The following is a 24,601-nucleotide window of genomic DNA, read 5'->3' as shown; positions in this document are numbered from 1 at the left end:
CAGCAGGAGACACATGTTTGCAGAGCTCTCATTCTTCACTATAATTAGCTCACATCATAGGGAACCAGAGGGGGAGCAGTCACAGACACCTCCCCTGCTACCCCTCAACACCACCTTTCAAAGGAGCTTGTACCTTGCTTCCCTCCCCAACACCACCTCGACCAGCACTCCCGCCGTCAGACCCACCCGACCCCTGCTGCTCCCCATACCCAAGCCCAGTCCGTTCCCGCCCCGGAGAGAGGACAAAGTGAAGCATCCACGGAGCGATCCATCACTCCCGCCTGTCTTCCCGCATGCCCTCCTCAGGAAACACCTTTCAGACCGGGAGATTAGAGTGTGACGGGAGAGGAGAGGAGCAGTGAAAGAATGATGGAGGAGGAGGAAGAGGGGGTAAATGATTCAGAGAAGGGAGAGAGAGAGAGAGAGCGAAATTGATTGAATGGGGATACGTGAGATTGATGAGGACAGGGAATGGGAAAATTTGGAGATAGAAGTACCTGTCTTTCTTTTCTTTGTGCGCCTGTGGTGACCAATGGAGAGAGAATAAACATGAACTTGCCCATTAGGGGACGTGCTGATAGCTCCAAGTGGCCCCTTGGAAACATTAGCATGTCTATTAAGAGCTGACATGGTGTGGAAGTGATCACACACACACACACACTCTGAACCTTATTTACTTTTAACAAAATATTAAATTCAGTTTAAGATATTTAGAGGGGGACAAGGAATGTATCAATCAATCAATTTTTTGCTGATTGTGGCGATCCTCTCCAGAGCCAGTGTTTGGTTTGTCCGTTCAGGGCTACTGCAGATATAGACATTGGTGATTCTACACAAACAAAAACATAATCATGAATATTATATTACAAATCTACCGATAGATCTTCCTTAATACCCCTAAGTTCTACAGACTGGACCTTTAACGTTCAAGCTATCCATGTAACCATGCTTGTAATTTTATCTGCTGGAGATTTTTACAGCCACACAGAAAACAACAGAGACAAAGGGAGTTTTGTCTGTGGTGCTCAAATCGATAAAAATGCATTTAAGATATTCAACAGCTCCAGCATCTCTCTCCTCGTACTTTGATATTCCCCAGAACAAGCTGTCAACAGTCTTTACAGAGACTATTTGTTTGGGAGAATGTAACTCCAATTAAACTGTTCAGTTCAGAGTAATACATTTTTGGTATATATAAATGACCGTTAACAGTTTGAAACAAAGCCGCTGTCACATGTGCCATCAGAAAGCATTTCACGGGGGTTGCCAGATTGCATGTGTGCAATGTGTGCGAGCAGGCTCCTGTCACATGAAACAATATTTACCCACAAGTGCTGGCTGACCAGATGATAACAGATGATTCTGTTCAGTCCTTATGAAAACAAAACTGAAATGCCTGCATCTGCGCTCCAGGCTGTTGGCATGCGTTTGTAAAGTATGTGCTAGAAAGTAACTCGACACTTTCTAGTTGGTGGAGGTGTGTAAGATTGTCAGGCGCTCAAATATATGGAGAGCATGACCGATAGTGTTACACTACCTGCCAGTTTAGATTAACATATTAGATGTTTTTGTTTTAATTTGTGAAAAAAATACAAATTCAGTTCCGTTAAGGAAGAAAGTAAACGGAAGTCATGTGTTTTTTTAAAGTGTTAGTTATACGTTGCATTCAAAATAAGTGTCCTCCAGACCTGTTGGTTTCTTAGACCTGTCAGACCAGGCTGATTGCCTTAAGGCAACAAAAAGGCGTTACATTCATTATCGCCTCCATGCGAACAGGAGTAAGATGTTTTGGCAGTGGCCTTGCAACCTTCAGTGCTGTCAAGCTCTGTGTGTGATTTCCCACACACACAGATTTAGCGTGGATAAAGGTCCCTTAACCGATCGCACCTCTCTTCAATCATCGTCCCTGTGGGAGGCATCAGCGAGCCGGGCTGCTAATTCGCTACCTACCGCTCTTTGTAGCATCTCTGCCTCATTAACTTAATGCCATTTGATACTGAGTGATAGTTCGCCTCGCTGAGAAGGTCCCCGAGATAAGGGCCCGGTATTTAATCTTTTTTCCTTTGCGTTGCCTTCTCCCAGTGACAACGTGTGAGATATGTCACCTGTGGAGAAAACACCTTTTCTAACACAGTAAGGTTTTCATAAGGTTAACATGTCTCCTGTGTTTCATAATCAGCATTATGCAAACTATTTAACTGTCTCCCATTGTATTTTACCGTCCTAATATACAAACTATACTACAGTAGAGGGATATCAAAGTGAGCATTAATGAATATTCACCTATATGTGTCTGCAGCTCCCTACAACACCTTGTGGATGTAGATTAAACAGAGGACCTTGTCCCACCCTTTGAGAGGTGCACAATGCATCGAGCATCTATTGTGCAACTCCGTTTTAAAAAGCCCTTTAACTTGATATGCGACACACGTCTTTGTGGTTAAAAACTTCTAAGAATTCACCCTCATAAGCAAATCACACACTGACGGTAATTGCAGGCGCACCTCTCAAGTATAAAAACAACCACACATATATACACACACACTGCACAATGACCCGCATTGTTAGTTGTAATTATACTCTTTTGTTGCTTTCCTGACTTACTGAAATCAGATCTCCCAGATCTTCAGAGGCTATTTGTTTGTAAAAGTTGTTTTTGATTTCAGTCTAACACAATGTGATTAGGGTACATCTTTCTAAAATTACAGGCCATCACTCAGATTTCGCTGACAGGTCCGTAGCCGTACAAGACGCGGCTCCTCCTGCCTGACACAGAATAACTACAAGTGATTTATTTAACCCCCACGACTACCATGAGGCAAAAAGATGAGCCTTTGTTTCATGGCAGTCATGAATCGGGCCCTAAATGACCCTTACTGTTCAGTGGCAGGTAACGACGCTTCCAGTGGTGGGAGTCAGGTCGTTAATGTCCCATGTTAGGATCAGTGCTCTGTGGCTGCGTACTGAGTTATGGAGATGAGCGTAGCGACTGCGGAATGTTTTTCTGTCTGTCTGAGCCCCCCCCCCCCACCTCCCTCCCACTACAACCACCTTCCTCTCATCTGGATGTTAACGCATTCTCAGGCCTCAAACAGCAGACATTTTGAAACTCTCAAAACAACAGCCACATCGGGGGTAACACCAGTTACGACTAAGGTGTCACACACTCCTGTGGTTTAAGTAAACACTGTGTGTGCCTGTGTGTGTGCCTGTGTGCGTGTGTGTGTGCCTGTGTGAGTGTGTGTGTGTGTGTGTGTGTGTGTGTGTGTGTGTGTGTGTGTGCTTGTGTGCTTGTGTGTGTGTGTCAGTCAGCCTCATAACAGTATCTCAGTATCTTCATGATCTTCCAAATCTCCTCTGTAAATAAAGTCACAAGTGACAGCTTGTGTTCTGTTTTACATGCAAATTCAGCCCAACCTTTTGCATTCAGTGGAGATAAGGAAGGATTAAGCAAACCACACTGTCAGTGCCTAACTGTGAGAGGAAGAAATCGCAACAGCAAGTGAAATAGGAGATGCATTGCAATTTTTTTTAATAATTATTATTATTTTGCATGTCTTAGCTGGCTGAAGAAAAGGCAGACTTGCTCTCTCCTGTTGCGTATGACAGCTCTCACAAGCTTAACTGTTTTGCTGATTTAGCAAGCATTTATCTTGAATATGATCTAGTGTTTTGATGAATGCATTTTGATGTGAATTTATCTCTGAGACCCTTTTATATGAGTTAGCAAAGTGTAAAATAACACATTGCGTTTTTACAGGGAGTTACTGTGCTGCACTATTTCTTGGCCAGGACTTCTTGGACTCTCTGCTGGTTGCTTGGAAACTGCTTTCAGCCAAGAAATAGTCTGGCAAATGACCCCCCATAAAATGTTTAATTGTCGTTTTGCACTTGTTTGTAATGAATCAAAGATGCAATATGTAAGATTTTTAGTCGAAAACATTCAAAAATGAACTAAGATTATCCACATAACAAGAAGATTAAACAGTTATGACATTGTGGCGTCTATGTACTCTCTACTGACGTGACCATTGTTAAGCAGCTAGGCCCCGGCCCATCCCAGTCTAAAGGGTGTAAAGACCAACACTTTCCCAGTGCTTCAAGCTCCCAGTCCAGACCGCTAACTGCACAACTAACAGAGCTCAACAGTTAACAACAGCTACGGTTAGCAGCAGCTAGAATTTACCCAATGTGCTGCCTCGTATTCGTTTTGAGTATGAATTTGACAAAAAAATACATAAAATGTAATAAATGAGCATTATAGGTGCTTGTAGGCAGATTTTTTTTTATTCAAGACAGAAATAGGCTAGCCGTTTCTCCCTGTTTTCACTCTTTGTGCTAAGCTAAGCAGCAGCTAACTCCCGCTACATATCTATTGTGCAGATGTGAGAGTGGCATCATTCTTCTCATCTAACTCTCTGTAAGAAAAAGACTGTCATTATTTCCCAGAATGGTTTAACATAATAATAATAATTAATTGGGGGTGTCTCTCAAGGCTCCATTTTAGGATTCCTGAAATTCTACCCATTGTAGTTTTTGCCAATTATATTGATTGCATAGAAATGTGTTTTCTTCATGTTCCTTTCTGTGCCTCAGGAGTGTCTGTATATGTTACTGGTTTTGATTAGATACTCTCAGCATCAATCAGAGGATGTGTAGAAAGACTGTAGCGTATACGTAACAGCAATTCTTGTCGTCAGGAAAATCTTAATTTTAAATCCATATGCAACTCATCTGGCTTTGTTATGTGATGCATAGACGAAAGGAAACCAAAGTACACCATTATGTCACAGTCATTTATCCTTCTATAGAACGCACACCCCAATTTACCGTGAGTGGAAGGAAAATTATGTTTTGATTGAACGTCTATAGGTGCTCTGTAAACTGTACATGTGCAATAGACAAAGGTATTTCATCTCACACACATTGTGTTGGAGTGATGCTGTAATGACTTTCCCAAAACGGTGTGATTTATTGTACATTCTTTCAAGTGAGAGGTCTAATGCAGCATAGTTACTAAATAAACATTTGTTTTAGAGGCCCCCTTTTCCTCTGGGACATCTTCTCTATTCCTAATTCCCCTCTACTTCTCACTTAACCCACACTCATTCCCTTTCTTTTACTCTGTTTCTCCGTCTGTCTCTCTCTCTTTTGAGTCTCACCGCCACATACACATCTCCCTTGTGCCCAGTGAGTAAACGTGGAACCGTGTGAGCCTTCAGGAGGACTTTGAAATGAGACATGGCTGGGACATCAGAGGACTCTGCCACTCTCAATGAAGCCTGCTTGATTTATAAGAGAGCAGGGAATGGGGGGGGTTGTTTCCAGAGGCACACAAGGCCATGAGGTCCTCCATTAGTACCCTGACCCCTGTTTCATGGGACCAACCACTGCATAGGAGGAGAGGGAGGAGAAGAATGGCGGGATGGATGGATGGTGGACATGGGGGGCTTGTGTGTGAGGGGGTCTTTTCTTTTTTTGTACCATAGAAAGTCTGCTATTTACATTTTCACCGCTGAGAAGGCAGCAGAAATGAGAAACCCAAGCTCGGTCATTTGTCAGTGGCCTGTGGTGTCCTGACTTAAACGTCTGCTGGTTGTACCTGATCCCTCGCTCAGGCCCATCCCTGCTCCCTCTTTTACGATTCCTCTCACAGTTTTACTGTCCACAATCTAATTAGCTGTGTCTTAATCACGTGTTAAAGCGCAGCACCTTCCTGGTGTTTACTGTCTGTTTGCCATGCTGTAAAAATGTGTGAGGTGGCTCGTAAAAACTCACCCACAGAGGATTAAGTACTCACTCTCCTTTAATGGACAAAATCACAGCACCGGTGACAAATAATGGGTTGTACAGTGGAAGAGATTGACATTGTTGCATCTTTAAACTATTTACACCAGCTACAGTATTCAGGGAATATTGGAACTTGGAAAATTAGTTTCAGTCATTTAATTTTAATCCTATTAGACATTATTTTGCTCCTAATGCACAACATAATAGAGAAATGTATTTGACTAGAGAAAGGTATGCCCTCATTTGGCCATGTGCCAAATTCGGTGTTGTTTATCTCTGTAGATTTATCTTTGCTTCTTTCCTCTGCTGTCTTTCTGTGCTGGTTTCTGAGGGACTTCATGGTGTGTTCAGGCGCACGTCTTAAACTCTCAAATCTACATTGTTTAAAAAATTTAAACAATAGCAATAACATAGCCGTCAGTGCTGAAATTTTTTTAAATTGAATTGAATCGTGACCTTAAAATCGAAGGTTAAATCACATTGTAGATTTGGAGAATTGTGACACCCCTAGTCACTACGTATGCTGGTGGCATGGCTTTACATGAGACGTTAAAGCATGAGAAACATAGATCCATCATCTTCCCCTCCAAACAACCACACTGTCAAGTCGTGGAGTTTATTTCAGCGTGACTCCACGGACTATTGTTCTCTCTGCTGTCATCCATACAGCTCTGTTCATAGCCCCTGTGATGGACTTCCGTCTCTCTGACATTGCTGTGTGTCAAGCTGTAAGTGACATAACAGTGACTTTGAAATCCAATATGGGCTGCCAGAACGCCTTAAGAGAAGATCCTGTCATGCTGCTTTCATTCTGCATGCCTACGTCAATCTATCCTTGCTCATCATGTCAGCCATTCTGTGTTTGCGGACTGAATCCATGTTGGCTTTGTTCCCATTGAGATTGGTTCTTGTTGTTTATGAACACTTTGAGACAGCCCTGCCGGCTTTCAGCTAATTCGGGAATGGCATTATGCGAACATTTTTTAAAAGACATATGTTTTCAGTGTGCATCATTACGCTTTAGGTTGGCCCCCGGACCTATTCATCAGAAAACCAGCCCGGTTGTAGGAGCCGTACCCAGTAAGACCTGCCTCTTGATATAAGCATACTGGAATTTATTGTTTTCAGTAAACATGTCTTATACATAATCTGTGACTGCAATACACATGGCCAGTTGCCATAGAAACATAGTATGGTTTTCATAACACTTCAGGGGCTCCCTCAGGCATCGTGGGTCTCAATCGACTCCAATCACACACTGAGCTGCAGCCCCAGTCAGTTTTTCTTGGGATTTAGGTACAAGACAAAATATCCATCCATGTCTTATAGGCCCAGTGAGCATGCTGGGTAATGAGAAACAGTCACAGGCCTTGTGGGGATCCATAGCAAATTATAAAACACCGCAACAGGTTTTACAGGCGTGTCCCTCGTGTGTACGAGGTGATTAAAAGTCAACGCAGAATGGAGCTGAGGGAGCTACAAGGAGGAAGAGACAAGAGGAAGAAGGTGTAAAACGCCGTCTGACTGCGCGTCCTCTCTTGTTACCGGATGTCCTCGTCCACCAGACATCCACTCTCTCTTACACACCGCCGTGTCTGACAAGAAAATATAAAGGGCTCGTGACGGAGAGTCTGGGATTATTGCATGCAGCTGGCGGCTGTCACAGTGAGACACTTAGCCCCTCTCCCTTCACCCTTTATCTTAACCCTTTCCTATACTACATCCCCAAGACCCTCTTTTTTGCCTTTCCACACCTGTAACTCTCCTCTGTAAATCGTGTCACTCTTTTTTGTTAGCCTAAAGGGGTCAGTACGCTTCAAACTAAGTGCTTATTGGATCACCGAACAGTGTCTTAAAACCCCATTCCCCATACCTGTCTGATAAAGAACCCAGCCATCCAAAGCATTCTTCACATGAAAGCTTCCATAACTCTTTTTGTGCATGAAACTTTTGCAATACCATTAATGCCTTTGACGAGAGACCAAGAAATTTTGCACCATTAATCTATCAACCATTATCGCATCTATCGCTATGGAATCAAGTTTTCCTGTTCAAAACAGGTAAGACTTTCCTTCAGTCATGTTCAGGCTGTATTTTGTACAAACTGCATCGTTCCAAGCACACCCCAGGCCTGAACACATACTGAGGTTCTGAGCTCAAGGCAACAAGCAGCTGTTTTCATTCTGACGTAATAGGGGGTTTTAATAACTTCTCTGTAAAGTAAAGTTGCTGCTTTGATGACTCATTGGACCTATCTCCTAATTTACTGTATTTTAGCCTCCATCCGTTGCCCAACGATGCAGAAATAATTGGATTCCAATTTTAACGGAAGGGCTGATAACGGCCAGCAATGGTCTTTGACATCCAGGCTGATATCCTCACCAGCAATTGATACGGCCCTCTGCAGTATCTTTACTAAATTCACTATCTATGCAAATGGGTGAAAGTGATTAAGAACTTGGATCCTACCTCTGGTGTGGGCTGCCCTTCCCAGCTACAGATTGACTTGGTCTATTTTCTTCTGGTTGTGTAGCAGCCAGGCAACAACAACAGCCATCACATTTGCATCCCCACCCAGGCTCTGCTTGTACCACTGCCCACTTTAACTGGGCTGTGCACTTCATCACCAAGCAAACAGTGAGTTTGTCATTTTGAATTCAGGACAATGAAAATTGGCAGGAAAAGAGCAGTTGAGAGGATCATATGGTCGATCTTTGACACAAAGAGAAAAGTGGAAAGGAAAGGGAGATTAGGAAGCAGAAAAGAGAGAAACGGGACCCCCCTCGAGACCGATCACTATCTCTCAGCGATAAGAGCGCGAGTGCCTGAAGGCTGGCTTTTCTTCCCACAGCTTTTTATACCTCCCCTGGGCAATTTGAGTCCAATTGTTCGGGATTATAGAAGCTTCTCCCTTCGGCATAGAAAGTTGGATCTTTGCAGGTGGAGATGAGGTGATGTAACACTGCTTCGGAGTCACTGGGGAAACCTGAGCGAAACAGACATGAGCCATACAAGACAGCCAGGAGGGTATTTCCCAAATCTTCCACCATGACTTTATTAATAGCCCAGAAGGTGAATCTTCAGGAGGATATTTGATGATCTTCTCGACTTCCCAATGTGAAGCATCTTTGATCCTTTGGATGACTTAGAAACTATTGCTGATGAAGCAACATTATTTTCTGTTGATGTCATCTATACAGGCGAAGCCTAAATTGTGAATGAAATAATTGTGGTTCATTTGGATGAGTCATAAAGGAATAGTTCATCCAGACTGTGTCTCATCACTAAGGTTGCTTCTGTGCATGGGGTCCATGAGAATTCAAGGGCCTGTCAGTTTTTCTTGAGCATTTCAGCTTAGTCAGTGGTCATGTTGGTGAGTCACTAGCCTTGAGGCTGTTTTTCTCTTCTTACCCAATATCTTCACAGGCTGTAGTCCCATCACTAATACATTCTTCATGCCCTATATCTCATCTCATTCTGTATTTAGCCACTGATTCATCAGCAACCTTGGAATAAGTTGGAAGTACTGACGATAGACGAACACCGGTTCCCCTGCGTGACTTCCTGTGGGCGGCAGATTCCTTTCTCAATGAAAATGTGTCATTGTCTGCACTACGGATGAAAAGGGAAAGTGTCATACATTGGTCAAAGAATGTGGCATGTGCTGCTCCAACCACTTTTTACCTAGATTGCTTTATGTTGTCAAGGCAAAAAAAACGGTAACTCTATCGATTATGATTTATTTTTTAAATAAGATTTCAGCAGATTTTCAAAATGGCTTATAATAATTCTATAGTGTTATAGCACAACTATTACTTTCATTATTTAGGTTCCCATGAAATGTCTAGTTTAGCGCCATTTGCATTACACCCCACAACACAGCCTCCAAGAAGATGGTGGTGAATGTGACGACAGAGAATACAGTACAGTAGAGTACTGCTGGCCTTCTTAGCTGGATTTGGCCCCTGGTACCCTGGTTCTGAGTCAGCAAATAGGACCGCTTACTTAACATAGTTGCACGGCTAACTGAGCTTACTACCTTATGGCAGCTACATTTAGCAGCAGTTAGGTTAGCAGCAAAGCTACTGGTATCTGTCTATCAGGACACTCCATAAATCCCCTTGGTAGTGTAACTCGCTACATTGTTCTCAGAGGCTGCGTACGGCCCCATTCGGAAGGGTGGTCAATGGGAGGCTGCTGGTTAGCAGTAGTTACAGTTACTTTGAAGACAAGTAAAGCTATCTGTCCACTTTGAGGCAGAGCAGCTGGAGGACATCAGTGGGAAAACCAGAAAATATTTTCTCCATAAAATATGATCCGGTTTCACCTAAATAAGTGAATGTAATTCTTAAGGTTCCTCGTTCTTCTTTTTATTCATTCATAGCAGCGTCATAAAAAATAAGAAAGCATTTATTGGACACTGAATTAGCATCTGAGTGTAGGATGAGCCATCAGCGTTTTCCAGGAAAGGACCAACTCTAAAATACCCATAGGGATATCTACAAAACTTTTTTGTCATTGTTGCCCAATACTGACCTATAAGTGAGGTGTATAGAGCAAGACAGATGTGATAAAAACACTTGCACATCGATTTTGACTTCCTGGGAATTTGAGGCATTGACTAACTGATTATACAACTAATGATGCATCATAGGAGTTGAAGTTCATGACAAATACACTAAATATACTCTGCTTACAGCTACATTATGATGTGGCATCGGGTGTTTCCATTTATTGCTTTTTTTATATTTTGTATACTGGTTATAAATGCTGTGAGTATAAGTCTTGGTCAGTGTTTTTTTGCTGTTATCTTATTGTTTTAATGTGCTGTAATGACATCAGAAATAACCAAGCTCAGTGATTAGGTTACTGTTTCTTGACAAAGTTTAATTGTGGCATGCTAGCACAGTGTTATCATAGAGGCCGTCTTCGGCTGTATCTGCTTTTCCTCTGAGAAGCTTTGCTGACAAGGCAGGAGTATGGTATGCTGAGGTGCTTCTGCCCCTCGCCCTTTGCCCATATGTTTTGTATTACGCCCTAGGAGGTGCCATCCTCAGCAGCTCAGTGATGGGAGGGGATAAAGCAGGCCTCTCCGGCCCAAATGACGCATGACATGGCGCTGCGCCCTGGGCCCTTATTTATGGCTTCCCATGTCAGCGAAGGCTTGCTCCCCTGGGGAGCCCCATGGCTGTTACCCGCCAAGCCGGCCTTCAGTGCTCATCTCAGGCCTGGGATACACACGAGAGAATGCACACACTATCCACTGTAGGAGTTCTGATCACCAAAATGTGGCAGCATGCACACATGGCTGAGAAGTATGCAGAAATCAAATACATTTCATCATAGAGAAGTTTTTTCAGCTGTACAACATTCACAGTTGCTACACTGTTTCAGAAGAAGCGGAGTGGTACATATGAAGTGTTATTTCAGAGGAATTAACGTCAAGTCAGGCTACATCTAGGCCACTGCCAGGCACACACTGCCTCTTTTATCAATCCCTCTGATGTGGGAGAGGATGTGAAATCTGGAGAGAGAGTGAAGAAGAGATTTGGTGAGAGGATCTGAATACATTTTCTCTGTAGTTACTCAAGAATCCATGTACATATCGCACCGCATTAACAAATGGACAAATACACTGCCAGCACTCATGCACACACAGGTGTTCTCCACGAGCTACCCGGGAATGTTCCAGTGATCCCTGTCCAGCGTCTTGATGTGGGTAGACGGAAAAGAAAAGAATTTAGAGGAAACGAAGGCCAAGGGATGAGAAGGAGCTCGAGAGTAGACGACAGAAGGGAAAAAAGGAGAGGAAAGAATCTGCAATAGATAACGATTGAAAGAATTTGATGAACATCAGAGAAAGATGTGACGTGATGGCATGGCAGTGACAACAGGGTTAACACAGGACAAAAAGACGGCTGGGGTGTTCTCCTCCCTGGTATCTCATATTTCTTTGTGCTTTGGGGAGTGAGTGTAAAAAAGAGGGAGCGCTGTCAAGGTTTTATGTGGCCTTTTGAAAACAGAACAAGCCCTCTCCAGAACAATATATCCAGCTTCAGAACATCTCTGACAACAGGGCACTCATTTTTCCAACTTCCCAGGTCCTCCCTGTAAAACACCCTGTTTGAAATCTACTCTGGTCATTGTTTAGTCTAGTGGAAGTCCCTTAGATCATCTTCATCTGCAGCCGTCCTGCATCCCCTTCATGTTCCCAGTCCCCCGCCCCCCTGCCTCGCAGCAGCTAAGAACCAGCCGCCCAACGTTAATTATTTTCTTACGTTAAAACTCTTTCTAGCATTATTAAGACCTGACAGCAAGTATGTTATTACAGAATAAGAGGGTGGATGGTGATTGTACAATTGAGCAAACAAAAGCAAGCAGTTCAGGTTACGGTCCATCCGCCCAAGCCGGCGTTGTCTCAAGTTCTATGAGGAAACTCTTATGGATGTGGTAGTGAAACAGTGCTGTGGTTTGTATATATCAGTGGTGGAGTGGTACTTGGCTGTGGGGAAGTGTGTCTTGCCTAATATTGTTTCCATAAATTATGCAATGTTCCATTTTCTTGCCATAATGAAGACTCATGCTAATAAATATTCACAGCAATAACAAGAAAAGTGAATTTGTCCATCCAACAAGTAGGACTGCCTGACACTACATAACCTTCACAAGTTTATCTCCAACTACAACTATTTTTTGTTTCATTTTTGTGTACACACCCACATGCATTTACTTAGTGCACCTGTTGTTGAGGGTAGGTTTCTTGTCCGGCCAAAGACCACAAGACAAATGTTTCCAAGGAAGAAACAAATGATTCCCTTTCTGTTGCCTCTTGCTTCTTTGGATAATGTGGACATCTAAATACATGACAATGGGCGCAGGATCAAAGAGGGAAGGCTGCTACTGATGCTCTTGGCCGGGACTTAGATAAGAGAAGATTTTGAGTAGTCCAGCTGGACTGTACAGAGCAAGAGAAAGCCCTGGGAGCCTGGATCTGCTTGGTATACAGGGAAAATACCACACTGTACGACTGAGACTGGGTCATTGGGTTAAACCTTAAGCCAGTGTCTGTGCTTTCATCAGGCCTCCAGCAGAGCTGAGGCAGCAACTGATCTGATAAAGCCAAGAGAACATGCAAACTAGGCTAAAGTTTCCCTTTCTTCTTCTTCTTCTACTCTGAAGATACAGAGTAGGAGGAGAGAAGGAGATGCAAGTATGTGAGGCTGAATGATGTGCTGGTGGTCTTCACCTCATTAGGACCTCCCTGAGGTCTTTGATGACTGCTAAAGGCCAGAGGGTGAAGCGATGGAGATCGAATGATTGAAGCCTTCCTTCTCTCTGGTTCCTTTCCCACCAAACATTTATTTTTCTCTTTTTACCCTCTGCTGTCTCTTCCCCTTTGTTCTTTTTACATCTTTTCTTCACAGCCAGCATCCCATTCCCCAAAATGTCTTCATTTCTTCCCAAGAACCCAGTAGTCCAGCAGTGAGAGCTGACACAGGGGTCTGATTTGTCAGGGTCGGTGTGATCAAGCGATCCATCAGATCCATCAGGCTGATGCCAGGGACTCCTGTGGGACTGAGCCTTTGTTTGGCTTAGCTGCTGACGGAAGCGAAGGCTCTGTCGGAGAAGCCATTAAGAGCGCAGCAGGCCCAGAAAAATGAGCCGCCCTTGTCACTCCACATCAGGAGCTCAGCCACGGTCGCCGATCCTCCCCAGACGCCATCACATTCGACCGCTGTTTGTCCAAGCCTTTGAACTAGGGACAGCTAGGTAGATAGATGAATGAGCCCATGTGTGAAGTGACTGTGGGGCGCTTCAGATTGGCTCCCTGGTCTGGGATTGATGGCGAGTGCTGGTTTGTTATCTGAAGTTGGAGCGAGGACAGGATAGGTGAAGAAGGTACTGATGAGGGTGATTTGTTCCATAGCAAATTCAAGGATCTGCGGTGGTATGGGCATACCGTCAAAGGTTCGGGTGTGAAGATGAAAGATGATCCAGAAAATCTGCTTTGGGTTTGAAATGTTATCAGAGACAGGATTTATAACTCTGGGAAGTTTTTACAGGGAATACTTTTTTAATATGTCTTGGTGATTGCCAGGTAAACGGCTGCATAATGCTGTTCTTGCTGCATGCTATTCCACCTTGAATGTTCACTCGTACATGTTTTTGTGCTCCCAGGTGACAGAGAATTGCATCGCAGCAAAAGGTTAAACTTTTTTGCCAAACAACCCTGCATTTTGTTGTTGAAACCCCCTGCATCAGCGCCCCTGCTGTGCCAAGGCAGTGGTCTCATTGAAGTGAATGAGGTGCTGTTTTTTTCCCCTACCACTAGACTCCATCAGATCTGCTTGTCGGATGGTCGAATAGCTTCAGAAACCCCCTTGCACTCACTCTTCCAGCATTGGGAGGGCTCTGTCGACAATTTCTTTAACGCCCATAACCCACTTCAAGCAGCAGTCGGCTGAGTGCATGGAAGATACCGACCTTCGAGTGCGGCTGTTCGGAGCAGCTATAACGCAGAACAAACTAATTCGACCCGGAGAGCTGTTAGAGCTCTCAGTGTTAACCATTTTTTCTGCCTTATTTCTCCACCAACAGTCTCCCATTTGTTAATCACTCTACATGCTCTCTGCACATTGTCTCCTCGCCCGCCTCTTACTCTCTCTTTGTTCCATGACAGAGATGGAACACCTCCACCTTGCGTGTCACGGCCTCAGACTAAACATACTCTCCTGGTGTTGATGCATCAGTCCAGCGGCTGCCTCTAATGATGGCCAACTTATCTCATTAGAAAAATAATGATTTCACTGGCTGCCATTCCCACAGATAGGCCCAGTATTTGTCTTAGGCTCTATGTCTTTCGCTGTGCTGCTGGGCCCAGTGACTGGCTGCCACGGCCCTCATGCCTGCCTGTCGTATATCAGCGCTGCCACCGTCAAGCCTCTGATTTATGGCTGTTTATCTCTAGTCACCTACCCCCCCATACCCTCCAACAGATGGGCTCTGGCTATTTACTCAGGGAGAGAAAAGTCCCAAACCAATGAAATACAACAAACAAGAGGCAATCATGGGGAAGTTGGTTGTGATTACAATTTATTGGTTGCCGGAGAAAATGGAGATCCAGTCGCTGTTGTTTATCAGGTGTGACCTAATCATGTGTCCTAGATTAATCAGCCTGCGTTAGGTCTCCTTCTTATCTTAATTACTTTTTTCCGCTTCAGTATGTGTGGACAGTCCTGGTGATTGTGAGTTGACATGACGGTACAGCATATATATATACATATATATATAAACTGTTGTATGAAGAGTCCCCCGTGATTTATGCTTATTAACAGTGTAATTGTGAAAACATTCCTTCAGCTGTCATGTTCTACAGGGTTGTCACCTTAAATCTCTGCAAGTATATTCAAGCCCTAAATCTCATTGGCTGTCAGATCTTCACAGAGAAAAAAAACACACTGCACCATAAATTGTCTGTTACAGACTTAGAGGGGCTCCGGTTGATTTCTGAGTCTCTGGAGAAAGGCTTAAGTAATAACCCGAGTATCAATTTTTCAAACCAGTCCTACTATATTGTTGCAGATTTTTCAGTACCTGTAAGCGTTGTTTTTTTTTTTCTGAATTTGATGGATACAAACCAGATTTTGACCCTTGCACCTGTCGGTCATAAATTATGATTCCTGGTTTATGTTACTCATAATCTCAAGTTAAACGCTTTGAAAATTATTTCGGGGCGCAAGCACACAGATAATAGTGTGTAACATCCTTCTCTATATATTGCATTCCATACAGACACATTGATACGCCGTGCGGTGGGATTTATATTTTCTCAGGTTTAAACCGTGATGAATGTTTCCCCTCGGTGCGCATGAGCTTAAATACAGATCGTTATTCACCCGGAGACGTCTCTGTCTGTGTGTCTGCGAGTATCAGAAAAACGTCTCCCATTCAGACTTTCTCATGAGGAGATTTGAATTTGTTGGCACCGCATAGCTGATATAACTAATAAGAATAAAGCACAGATTGACGTAGGTGGGCTTCATAATGAGGAAAACTCAGCCAGTCGTCACATCTCACTCATCTACTGAGCAGAGCCACGGATTCCTTATCTCGCCTCTGATTAACCGGTGATGGAGTGTAAAGGATCCAGGCTGGTTCTGACCACTGTAGTACCAGATGTGTGTAAAACGATAAAGTGGAGCTGTGGGAGGTGATGTAATTCCTTTTTTTAAATGATATATGGTTTTGTTGTTTGTTTTTTTTAAAGGTAATGTCTACTTTTATAATAAGTAGTATTTATTGGTAGACCTCACAGCATGATTGGGAAAAACTGTTGGTGGTTTCAACATCTTCAGTATCAGAATGTGTCAGCCAGCGCTCCACTTTATACAAATCTGCATCCAAATCAGATTACAACTTAATCCGACACCTCTGCAATAATGATGGAGTGCGTTTACGAGTTCAAGATAATTCACTATCTACAAAAATCTGAGATGAGATCTGCAGTGAGCAGGCACATTAACTTTTCTGGATATTGATCCACAGTTAATCATACTTGGATACGAATCAGTCTAGTCTCAAGCAACTGAAATGTTTCCATGGTAAATTGTCAAGCATCAGAAACCATTAACACCCACTTTAACAGAACAAATATTATTACACGGTAAACAGTTGGCTGTGCTTTTGAAGGACAATTGAATCCTTGTTAGACATGAAAACACGATAAAAGACTGAGTCGCTCAAATATTTGGAGCTGATCTACAGGACTGCAGAAGGATCTGTCTCAGGACCGACCCACTGACGTGGTTAAGATCGGATTGACAAGTCATAGAGACAGTTCACCCCACAATCAAAAGTACATATTTTCCCACTTACCCTTAGTGCTATTTATCCACCTAGATTGTTGTTGTGTGAGTTTTGGAGATACTTGGGGTATCTCTCATTCATGAGTAGATGTACATGTACAAGGTCTGAGGATTATCCTGTTATCGGGTCATGATTTCTGGAATGAGACTTTCTTTTATTTATTTTTAGGCACTTCGAGCACCACAAGCCGTGGGGCATCTAATTTGATTATGTTCAAGAGAAGACAGGCATCTCTACGGCTGATATTTCAAAAACTTGGCACTACAGGCAATAGGAAAAATATGTTTTTTATATTGTGGGGTGAACTGTCCCTTTAAGCCGTGTTTCCACGTCAGTTCAGTTCAGTTTAGGTCGTTCCACATTAGGAAAAGTTGTGGTTGGTGGCAACAGAACCAAGCCATTCTATTAGATTAATCCTCTGCCTACATTTAAGACAACCATTCGTGGTGGAAACGCAACACAGATTTTAGTGTTTGTGTACACGTTGGTACAGGTTACATATTGGTTTCAAAGGTATTATACTGAAAGTGTTTTGTGGAAACAGGCTTCAAACAGCTCTTTCCTTGTAGTGGTCCACAAGTGGTTTCTGTCTGTGACATTAATTGTTTGGTAACACTGGTTCAGCTCAGTGGCTGTTGTCACGCTTGCCGTGCAATAATACAAATGTCAGGCCAGTCCCAGTTTATATAGCACGTGTGTCGGTCTACACTACGCCTCTCGATTTCCCTCACATGTTGCTTTTATTATGATAGCAGGCTGGACCCTCCTCACATCACCAGCAGCGCCTGTAGCTGGCGCAGACGGGCAGCTGATGAGCGGGAAGGAAATGACATCATGGCATTTTCGTTAGAGGCTTGGCACAAGGCTGCAGAGAATTACTGGAGCTGCGTTGTGTGAATTCAGGGAATAATAGATGGGATTTAGTTTTTTAATGACGGGGCATTGGCCACACATGGCTGGTTGTGATTTGAAACCATTTCCTTCATAGTGTCATTTTTCAGTTAAAGCCTCCTTTCCCGACCACAAATCGAGCATAATGAAGTCATTACACAATTAACAATACAAATGTTTCGTGCACAGGCGTTTATTTTCACTTACGGTCATTTAATGTGGGTTTTGCGCTATGTAGATGAAACTACTCTGCGTGTTGAGTTATGCTTATGATTTACGGGTATTTCAGACGTGCTGCTATTTGTTTAGCTGTGGTCACTGAGAATACAGATGTCGCTCTCTGATTGACTTAGGAAAATGCAGAGCGGCCAAAACATAAAGTGGAAATGTTAACCCAATAACTTCAGATAAACAGTGAGCGGAGAGGAGCCAAAGACAACAGAGAGTGAAAGGAAAGTGTCCTGCTGGCATCAGGTTTCCCAGAGTAAGTGTTATTTGAAAAGCAGCTGAAGGGTGACACTCACTCTCCTCCCACCCAATCTCTCTCCCTCACTCGACCATCTGTTGTTCCCTCTCTTCTCAGGCTGCTCTAAGTGCCTTGAAACAGCTGTCGGAGCAGGGACTGGACCCGGTGGATGGCCCCATCAAGGTACGGTAGGACGCGATCACGCCAATCTCACACGTTCCGCACTCGCTCGCTTGTGGATGTCTAACCAATCGGCCGATCGGGGCGGACAGATGCTTGTCTAGCGAGGAGCCAGATGTGCGTGTGCCAATCTGGCTTATTGCAAATCCTTAGCGCTGCAGGCGAGCCCCATCATCAGCTCCCTTCCCACCCACACACACACGTCCAACATTTCCGCTCGACATTTTTCCCTCCGTAGGAAAGCAACAGTAGGCGTATGTATTTACATGCACTACCCTCCTGTCAGTGCTCCATACTTTGCATGATGGCTATCAACACCTAGGATCAGACACCTCCTCCACGACGAGGAAGGGAGGAAAGGAAGGAGGAAGGATGACAGCGGAGAATGATGTAGGAAAGTCAGAACGCTGGGGGGGTTTTTTGGAAACCAGAGAGGAAATCAAGCATTTCTTGAGTATTTTCATAGTAGGTGTGCCCTGGGAAAAAAAAAAGTTTATGAAGGGCTGTTTTTTTTTTTTTTTTTGCAGTCTCCTTTAGAGAGAGAGAGGAAAGGAACAAAGAGAGGAATGACAACTGCAGCTTCATTTACGTCACCATCCGAAGAGAGGGGCAAATATGGCAGCAATTGCACTTTCACCTGAGTAGTTAATCACTCATTGCTCGCTGCAGTGTTTCCCCTCTCCGTCTCGAGAACTCATTAACTCACCCAATCTTTGCCATTTTTGGTCATCAGGCTTAAAGGTGCACTATGTAGTTTTGGGTAAGAAATTTTACTCGGAAGAGAAACAAACTAAATGAACAAACTCTCTGAATAAACTTAATACACAAACTGAACTTAAAGGACAACACAACCCTGCCACCTTTCTAGCTTTAAACAGTGTTCTGGGGACCTTATTTTCCTCTGAGAACAGCTTGTTTCTTCAGTTATAGAAAAAATACGTTTTTCTGAGTTTGTATTATTACCTCATTAATATTGTAAATATTAAAACTCTGAGTTTGAATTTCCTCTCCATAAACTACATGGTGCCCCTTTAAGATGATTGGATTTTATACCCTTTTCCTTCAAATCAGCTGTTTTTCTTTTGGCTTTACCTCCACAGCCGAATAGCTCGGTCTTTACAGAGTCCAATAAAAAAAAAAAACAGAACAGAAGCAACAGTGTGAAACAGATTGAGGTCAAGGACTTGTTAAGTGTCAAGAGTGGCAGCACTTTCGGTTTCTCTAGAAGACTTTTCTTTTACGAGAATCACTTCATCTTATTTTGAAAGAATTACTCAAAGCAAGTCACGGTATCTTTCTGAGGAAAAAGTAGGACAAATTACCGACAGGAGGACTGATTGCTCGAGTCCTTGGACAAAGTCTCTCCCTAACACACTTGTATTTGTCTTTTCAGACCAGTGAACCATGTGGGAGGGAGGATGGACATTAAACAGACTAACTCAGGCACCACCACTCAGGTCTGCAAGGATTCAAAGGCTGTCGTCTAGGAGCTGACAACCCCGAACCCCCTCCCTCCTTCGGCATACACAAACCTGACAAACCACACCCTTCACCCTGATCTCCCATAACCTACAACCTACAGTGTCCCCACTACCCACAATCCCCCCCGCCCAACCCCATCCCACGATTGCCACTGTATCCTGCAAAACCTGTCAACATGCAATAGGGTGGATGTGCACCGAGATATGACCGACTAAAACACCATTACCTGAGTCTATGTGAAGACAACGCTATCTTAACACATTTATTGATGATTTCAGTCAAAATTTAGTGGTAAAAAAAAAAAAAAAAAGAATATGAAATACATAAAATACAAACTAATGAGATGAATGCATGGTACTGTATGAAAAATCAAGGGAAATCCAAAGTGATACACTGCATAGACAACTTTCCCTTTGGATCAATGTCTGTTGGTATGGTTAAATCAAATATGTACATCATGCCATTGAAATACAAAAGAAACATTTTAGGGGAGAAACCAACTTGCGTACAGTAGCTTATTTTTTCGGGGGTATTATGTTTCCGTTTTTTTTTTGTTTTTTTCTTTTGTTTTCTTTTGTTATTTTATTAATCTAACAATGCTTGAGTACTGTATTTAAAATTAACCAATGCCAGTGCTGTGAAAGTTGTAGTTGTTGTCTTCATATATAGTCACCCAGCTTACCTTGTATGCTGACATAAGAAAAAAAAAAAAGAGTTCATCTATCTATATGGATGTGTATGACTTGCAAGAGTATCATATTCCGAAAAATAACACGGAAAAAGTTTTTTTTCATGTGGACAAAAAGGACAAAACTGGTGTTAGCAGTAATCAGTAGAAGTGTCGACCACCCAGGAGGGGAAGGTTGGACTAACCTTTTACTTCCTGAAGGGTCTAACTTTCCCGTTTAACATGACCCCACACTGGCATAGCATCACTGGAGCATCACCTGACAAACAGCGGAGGCAAAAGGGGCCACCGACAGATGTACTTTTTATCTAAATAAAAAAAACAGGCCAGTTGCGCTGACAGTGGCTAGTTTTGTTTTTTGCACACATTTCTCTGATGCCAGTAAAGTTTTAAGTCCAAACTCCAGAGAGTTTTGTACGGGCGTGACTGCATGTCCTCCTCTCCATTCCAGTGATTTTGTGTCAGTGGATCGTCCCCCTCTCTCTCTCCCCTCCCTCCCACAGTTTTGTCGATCACATCTACACCCATTGTGTGTGTTGTATTGACCCGCCAAGGCATCAACTGGGTGCTTTTAATGCCTGCATTCTGGAGTGCATCTTTTCGAGCGGAGAGAGCCTGCGTCCAGTCTGCAGACTCCCTCCAGCCTGAAGGCCTCTTGGAATCACTTTGTTCACTGACATTGAGGATTTGTTTCTTCTTCGCTGTGAGTGCAATGTGTAATAAAGGCTGTTTCTGTTACTGAAATGCAGTAAAAACACCTCAGTTCATGTGGAAAAAAAAATCCTGTTTCCTTGTGTCTTTATTTTCTCCTCCATACAGGTGTAAACACATCTTACACAACTGAGATTAGCGCTGTTTCTTAATCAAATCAACTTTTTCGCACATTTTCCGTGGGCATAAGCTGCGGTGGAAAATACATTCAAGTCTGTGAAAGTGAGAAAAAGGGGTGTTGACAACCAAAGCATATAGTGTTAAAGAATAAACAGGCTCTCCACACCATCTGTTAAACACTCCAAGGGGAATCTTAAAGGGTAATGCCGCCCATTTTACACATTAACATGTGTTTACAGGTCTTGAGGAGTAATACTGCGTATGTGAAAAGGCCTTATGTGGATCGAGAGGAAGATGCGTGTAATCTGATTAATCTCCTCCAGTGATGTTGCTCAGTGGCTGTTGCATTGTGGGTAACGTAGGCATCTAGCATTGGCCTTCTATAACACCGTTGGACTCATTATGGACAGTTTAAAAACAAATGATCAAAATCAATGCAGCAAAAGCAGAAATATCGCCTTTTTTACACATCATTTTCTTCTTTCTTTCCAAAAACTTGAGCCTACGATAACCCAGAATGCAGTTCAGACACTGAGTGACATCACTGGAGGTAATTTGTCAGATTACATGCAGCTTCCTCTGGAGTCACCAAAGACTACAAACTACTTTTGTCACGCAAGCAGCAGTACTCCCAAAGACCTGTAAACACACATGAATGTGTAAAATTGGTGGAGTTGCCCTTTAAATCAAGGTCCAATTACTAGCTTTTTGCAGCGCTTTTAACCACATCCAACAGTTTTCAGTAGTGGATAAAGTTTTCTCGGTTGTCTTCACACAAGTATTCAAGATTCAGGATCCATTTCAGGCTTGTACCATGAAATTCTGGGTTATTTTTGCTACTAATTCAAACAAAATGATATAAATGGATGATTAAATAATGAATGAATCATAAAAAATAATAGTGTGCTCTGAAGGATTTATTCAGGAGTCTCACAGCTTGAGGAAAGAAGCTACTCTTCTTTGGTAGTATGACAGCGGATACTTTTAGTACACACGATAGGTTTGTTAGCTCAGGAAAAAGCTGGTGAGTGGACCTTGAGAAAACATTATTTTTTTAAACCGCTATTCCCGAGGTCAAGGAAAAGCTTTCACACTCAATCCAAAGGCAGTTTGGAGACGTACCTCTCAAATAACTATTCAGCTCAATGAGAAATGGACTTCCCTCTGTCCTCGTAAATAGCTTTTATTGTGTCGTTTAAGTTCACCTCTTGATACTGCAGTCATTAGTGCTAATGAGTAATAAAATTCAATGAGGAAAATCCAACAAATTGGGTAGCTGTGCGCCAAAACCAAAAGTGCACAAAGAATTGTAGTAGTGTTCTTAATCCAACTCTCATAACACATCATGTAATGCTGAAGCATGTGGTATATGTGAGTGCAGAAATCATCTGATGACTCTCTATGGTTTCTCATCTCAGTGCAGTATCCTTTATCTTAAAGGATAAGCCTGGGGATATTCTTTGTTTTCGTTTGTATTGTCAACAAGTCCTGTGAAAAGACCAAAACCAATAATGCGTTAGTCCCTGTTACATCACTTTCTAACCTTCCTGCCTTGCCTGTGGCCCTCAGCCCACTGATCCCACTGATCCCTACAAAAATGAGAAATAAAGGCTCGGTGATGTTGGAAAACAGCTGGGCATTGTAGTTTTTTAGCAAATGTTACTGAAATAGGAGTAAATTGTGTATACATTGTGTAACAGTACATTAATACATGCGAGTGAATATATAGGCTAGCAGGAACAGTGCCAGCGTTTAGGCTGTTGCTTCACAGACAATACTTGTTATCAGGATCAGGTCTTGGTCTTTTTACGAGACCTGTCAACAATCAGAAAAATATCACCAGACGGAGCTTCAGGGTCTAAAAAAAGTTAGCTCTGCATTCTTTCTGATGGCCAGCAGGGGGCAACTCCACTGGTTTTAAAAAGAAGTCTGATCATGTAATCTTATGAGATAATGACCCTAATTCATACTTGATTTATTGCAACGCTAAACTGTTTCCTAATGAGTTTATGGTCTAAGTGGCTAGTTTCAAGTGTTTGTCAATGGAGCATGATGTTCATTTAGTAAATTATGGTCCTGTTTAGAGTAAAACAGACGATAAAGCAGGGTATGATTTAAGGCACAGCTACCTTGTTATTGTCAACACGTACGCCTTACAGACGTCGGTGCGACGAATAGAAGCTACAGTACTTCGGCAAAGACGTAGTTTGGGTCGCCAGAATGTTGGCGAATCGCATCGCTCTGACATCCAACATCTTCATCCTCTCGTTCGGCTCCAGACGTTTGGCTCCAGAAAACGATGCAGAAGGCCGCATAGCCAAACTCAAGGTTTCAGAATGGCAATACACAAACCAGCTTGCACTGGTCTTATCCTTGAAATCTCCCATCATCTGACAACCTTCTTGTTTCCTTTCTGGTTTAATATGTGACAAAGACGTTGTTTCATGTTGTCCTCGATCAGGCTATACGAATGAATAACTGCAACTTTTCTGATGTCATGACACCCTGTTAATTTGTAGTGGACAGAAACCTCATCACCACTTAGTGAAGGAGAAATGTGCTTTGTGTTTTCCAAACAGAGACACTTAATCTTTAACTTTATGACTCTGATAGCACAAGCGTAGATGGTGTGCACCTTATCTATCACATACTTGCGTTGCATCATCCCATCACCTCCCCTTGCGTTTTTCTGCGTGTAACTCAACCACCTCTGCGACGCCGAACCCACTCTGCTCCCTCCCATTAGCGAGATGAATGAGCGGACAGGACAGCGGTGGTCTAATTCGGCTTCACTGACTAATGGACTCAGCTGGCAGCTACATCTGCTAGCCATTGAGGAGCGCCAAGGCTGTTCACACACATTAGCAGCAGATCTCCATTCCAGAAGCTTGTTCAGGTAGTCGCACACCGGCTTCAGGCCGCGTTAGACCCGAGATGAATTGCCTTGCTCTGACCAGCCAATATGGGAAGTGAACCTTGCTGCCCAAAATAGAACAAAATCAATGGGGCGGTGGAGCTTGTCCGTGCCATGCAAAAGCAAACGCCAGAGTCATTGATTTTTCCGTCTGAATTATGTGCCATCGACCCCCCTGAAGTCCTCTAAATTAGAGCTGTATTAACAGGAGGATAAAAGAGTGAGGGGAATCCTATAGATGTTGACGAATGTCCGCGCAACGATTCAAGCCAAAATCCTAATAGTTTTCTCTCTTGGATGAGTCCAAAAGCATTTTTGGGTGTACTTAAATAAAGGCCTATTTCACAAAATAAGACCTTTTTGAGCCGAGTCCTGGAGTGGCTGGTGCTGATTGCTTCTGTACACAGAGGGATCGAAACTGTCAGTACAGCTCTCCCGCATATTAGAACTAATCTGCCACTGAGCAACTTTATCCAGGCCCGATTAGTCACGG

At 43.1% G+C, this 24,601-nt stretch overlaps 1 protein-coding gene across 2 annotated transcripts in view; it reads left to right on the top strand.

The window, feature by feature from the left end:
• stau2 (staufen double-stranded RNA binding protein 2) overlaps nt 1-19,988 on the top strand; it is an 87,921-nt gene extending 67,933 nt beyond the window's left edge. For both annotated transcript variants that reach the window (XM_084340613.1, XM_084340612.1), the window contains exons 14-15: nt 18,131-18,196; nt 19,587-19,988. In XM_084340613.1, coding sequence (XP_084196739.1) covers nt 18,131-18,196; nt 19,587-19,622 — 102 coding nt within the window. In that variant the 3' untranslated portion in view covers nt 19,623-19,988. The remainder of the gene's footprint in view (nt 1-18,130; nt 18,197-19,586) is intronic.
• The last annotated feature ends 4,613 nt before the right edge of the window (nt 19,989-24,601 follow it).

The sequence above is a fragment of the Pagrus pagrus genome, assembly GCF_965226575.1.
Source record: "Pagrus pagrus genome assembly, chromosome: 20".
NCBI classification, from domain to species: Eukaryota; Metazoa; Chordata; class Actinopteri; order Spariformes; family Sparidae; genus Pagrus; species Pagrus pagrus.
Note: the sequence above shows the minus strand (reverse complement) of the source record. Positions and strands in the feature narration are given on the sequence as shown.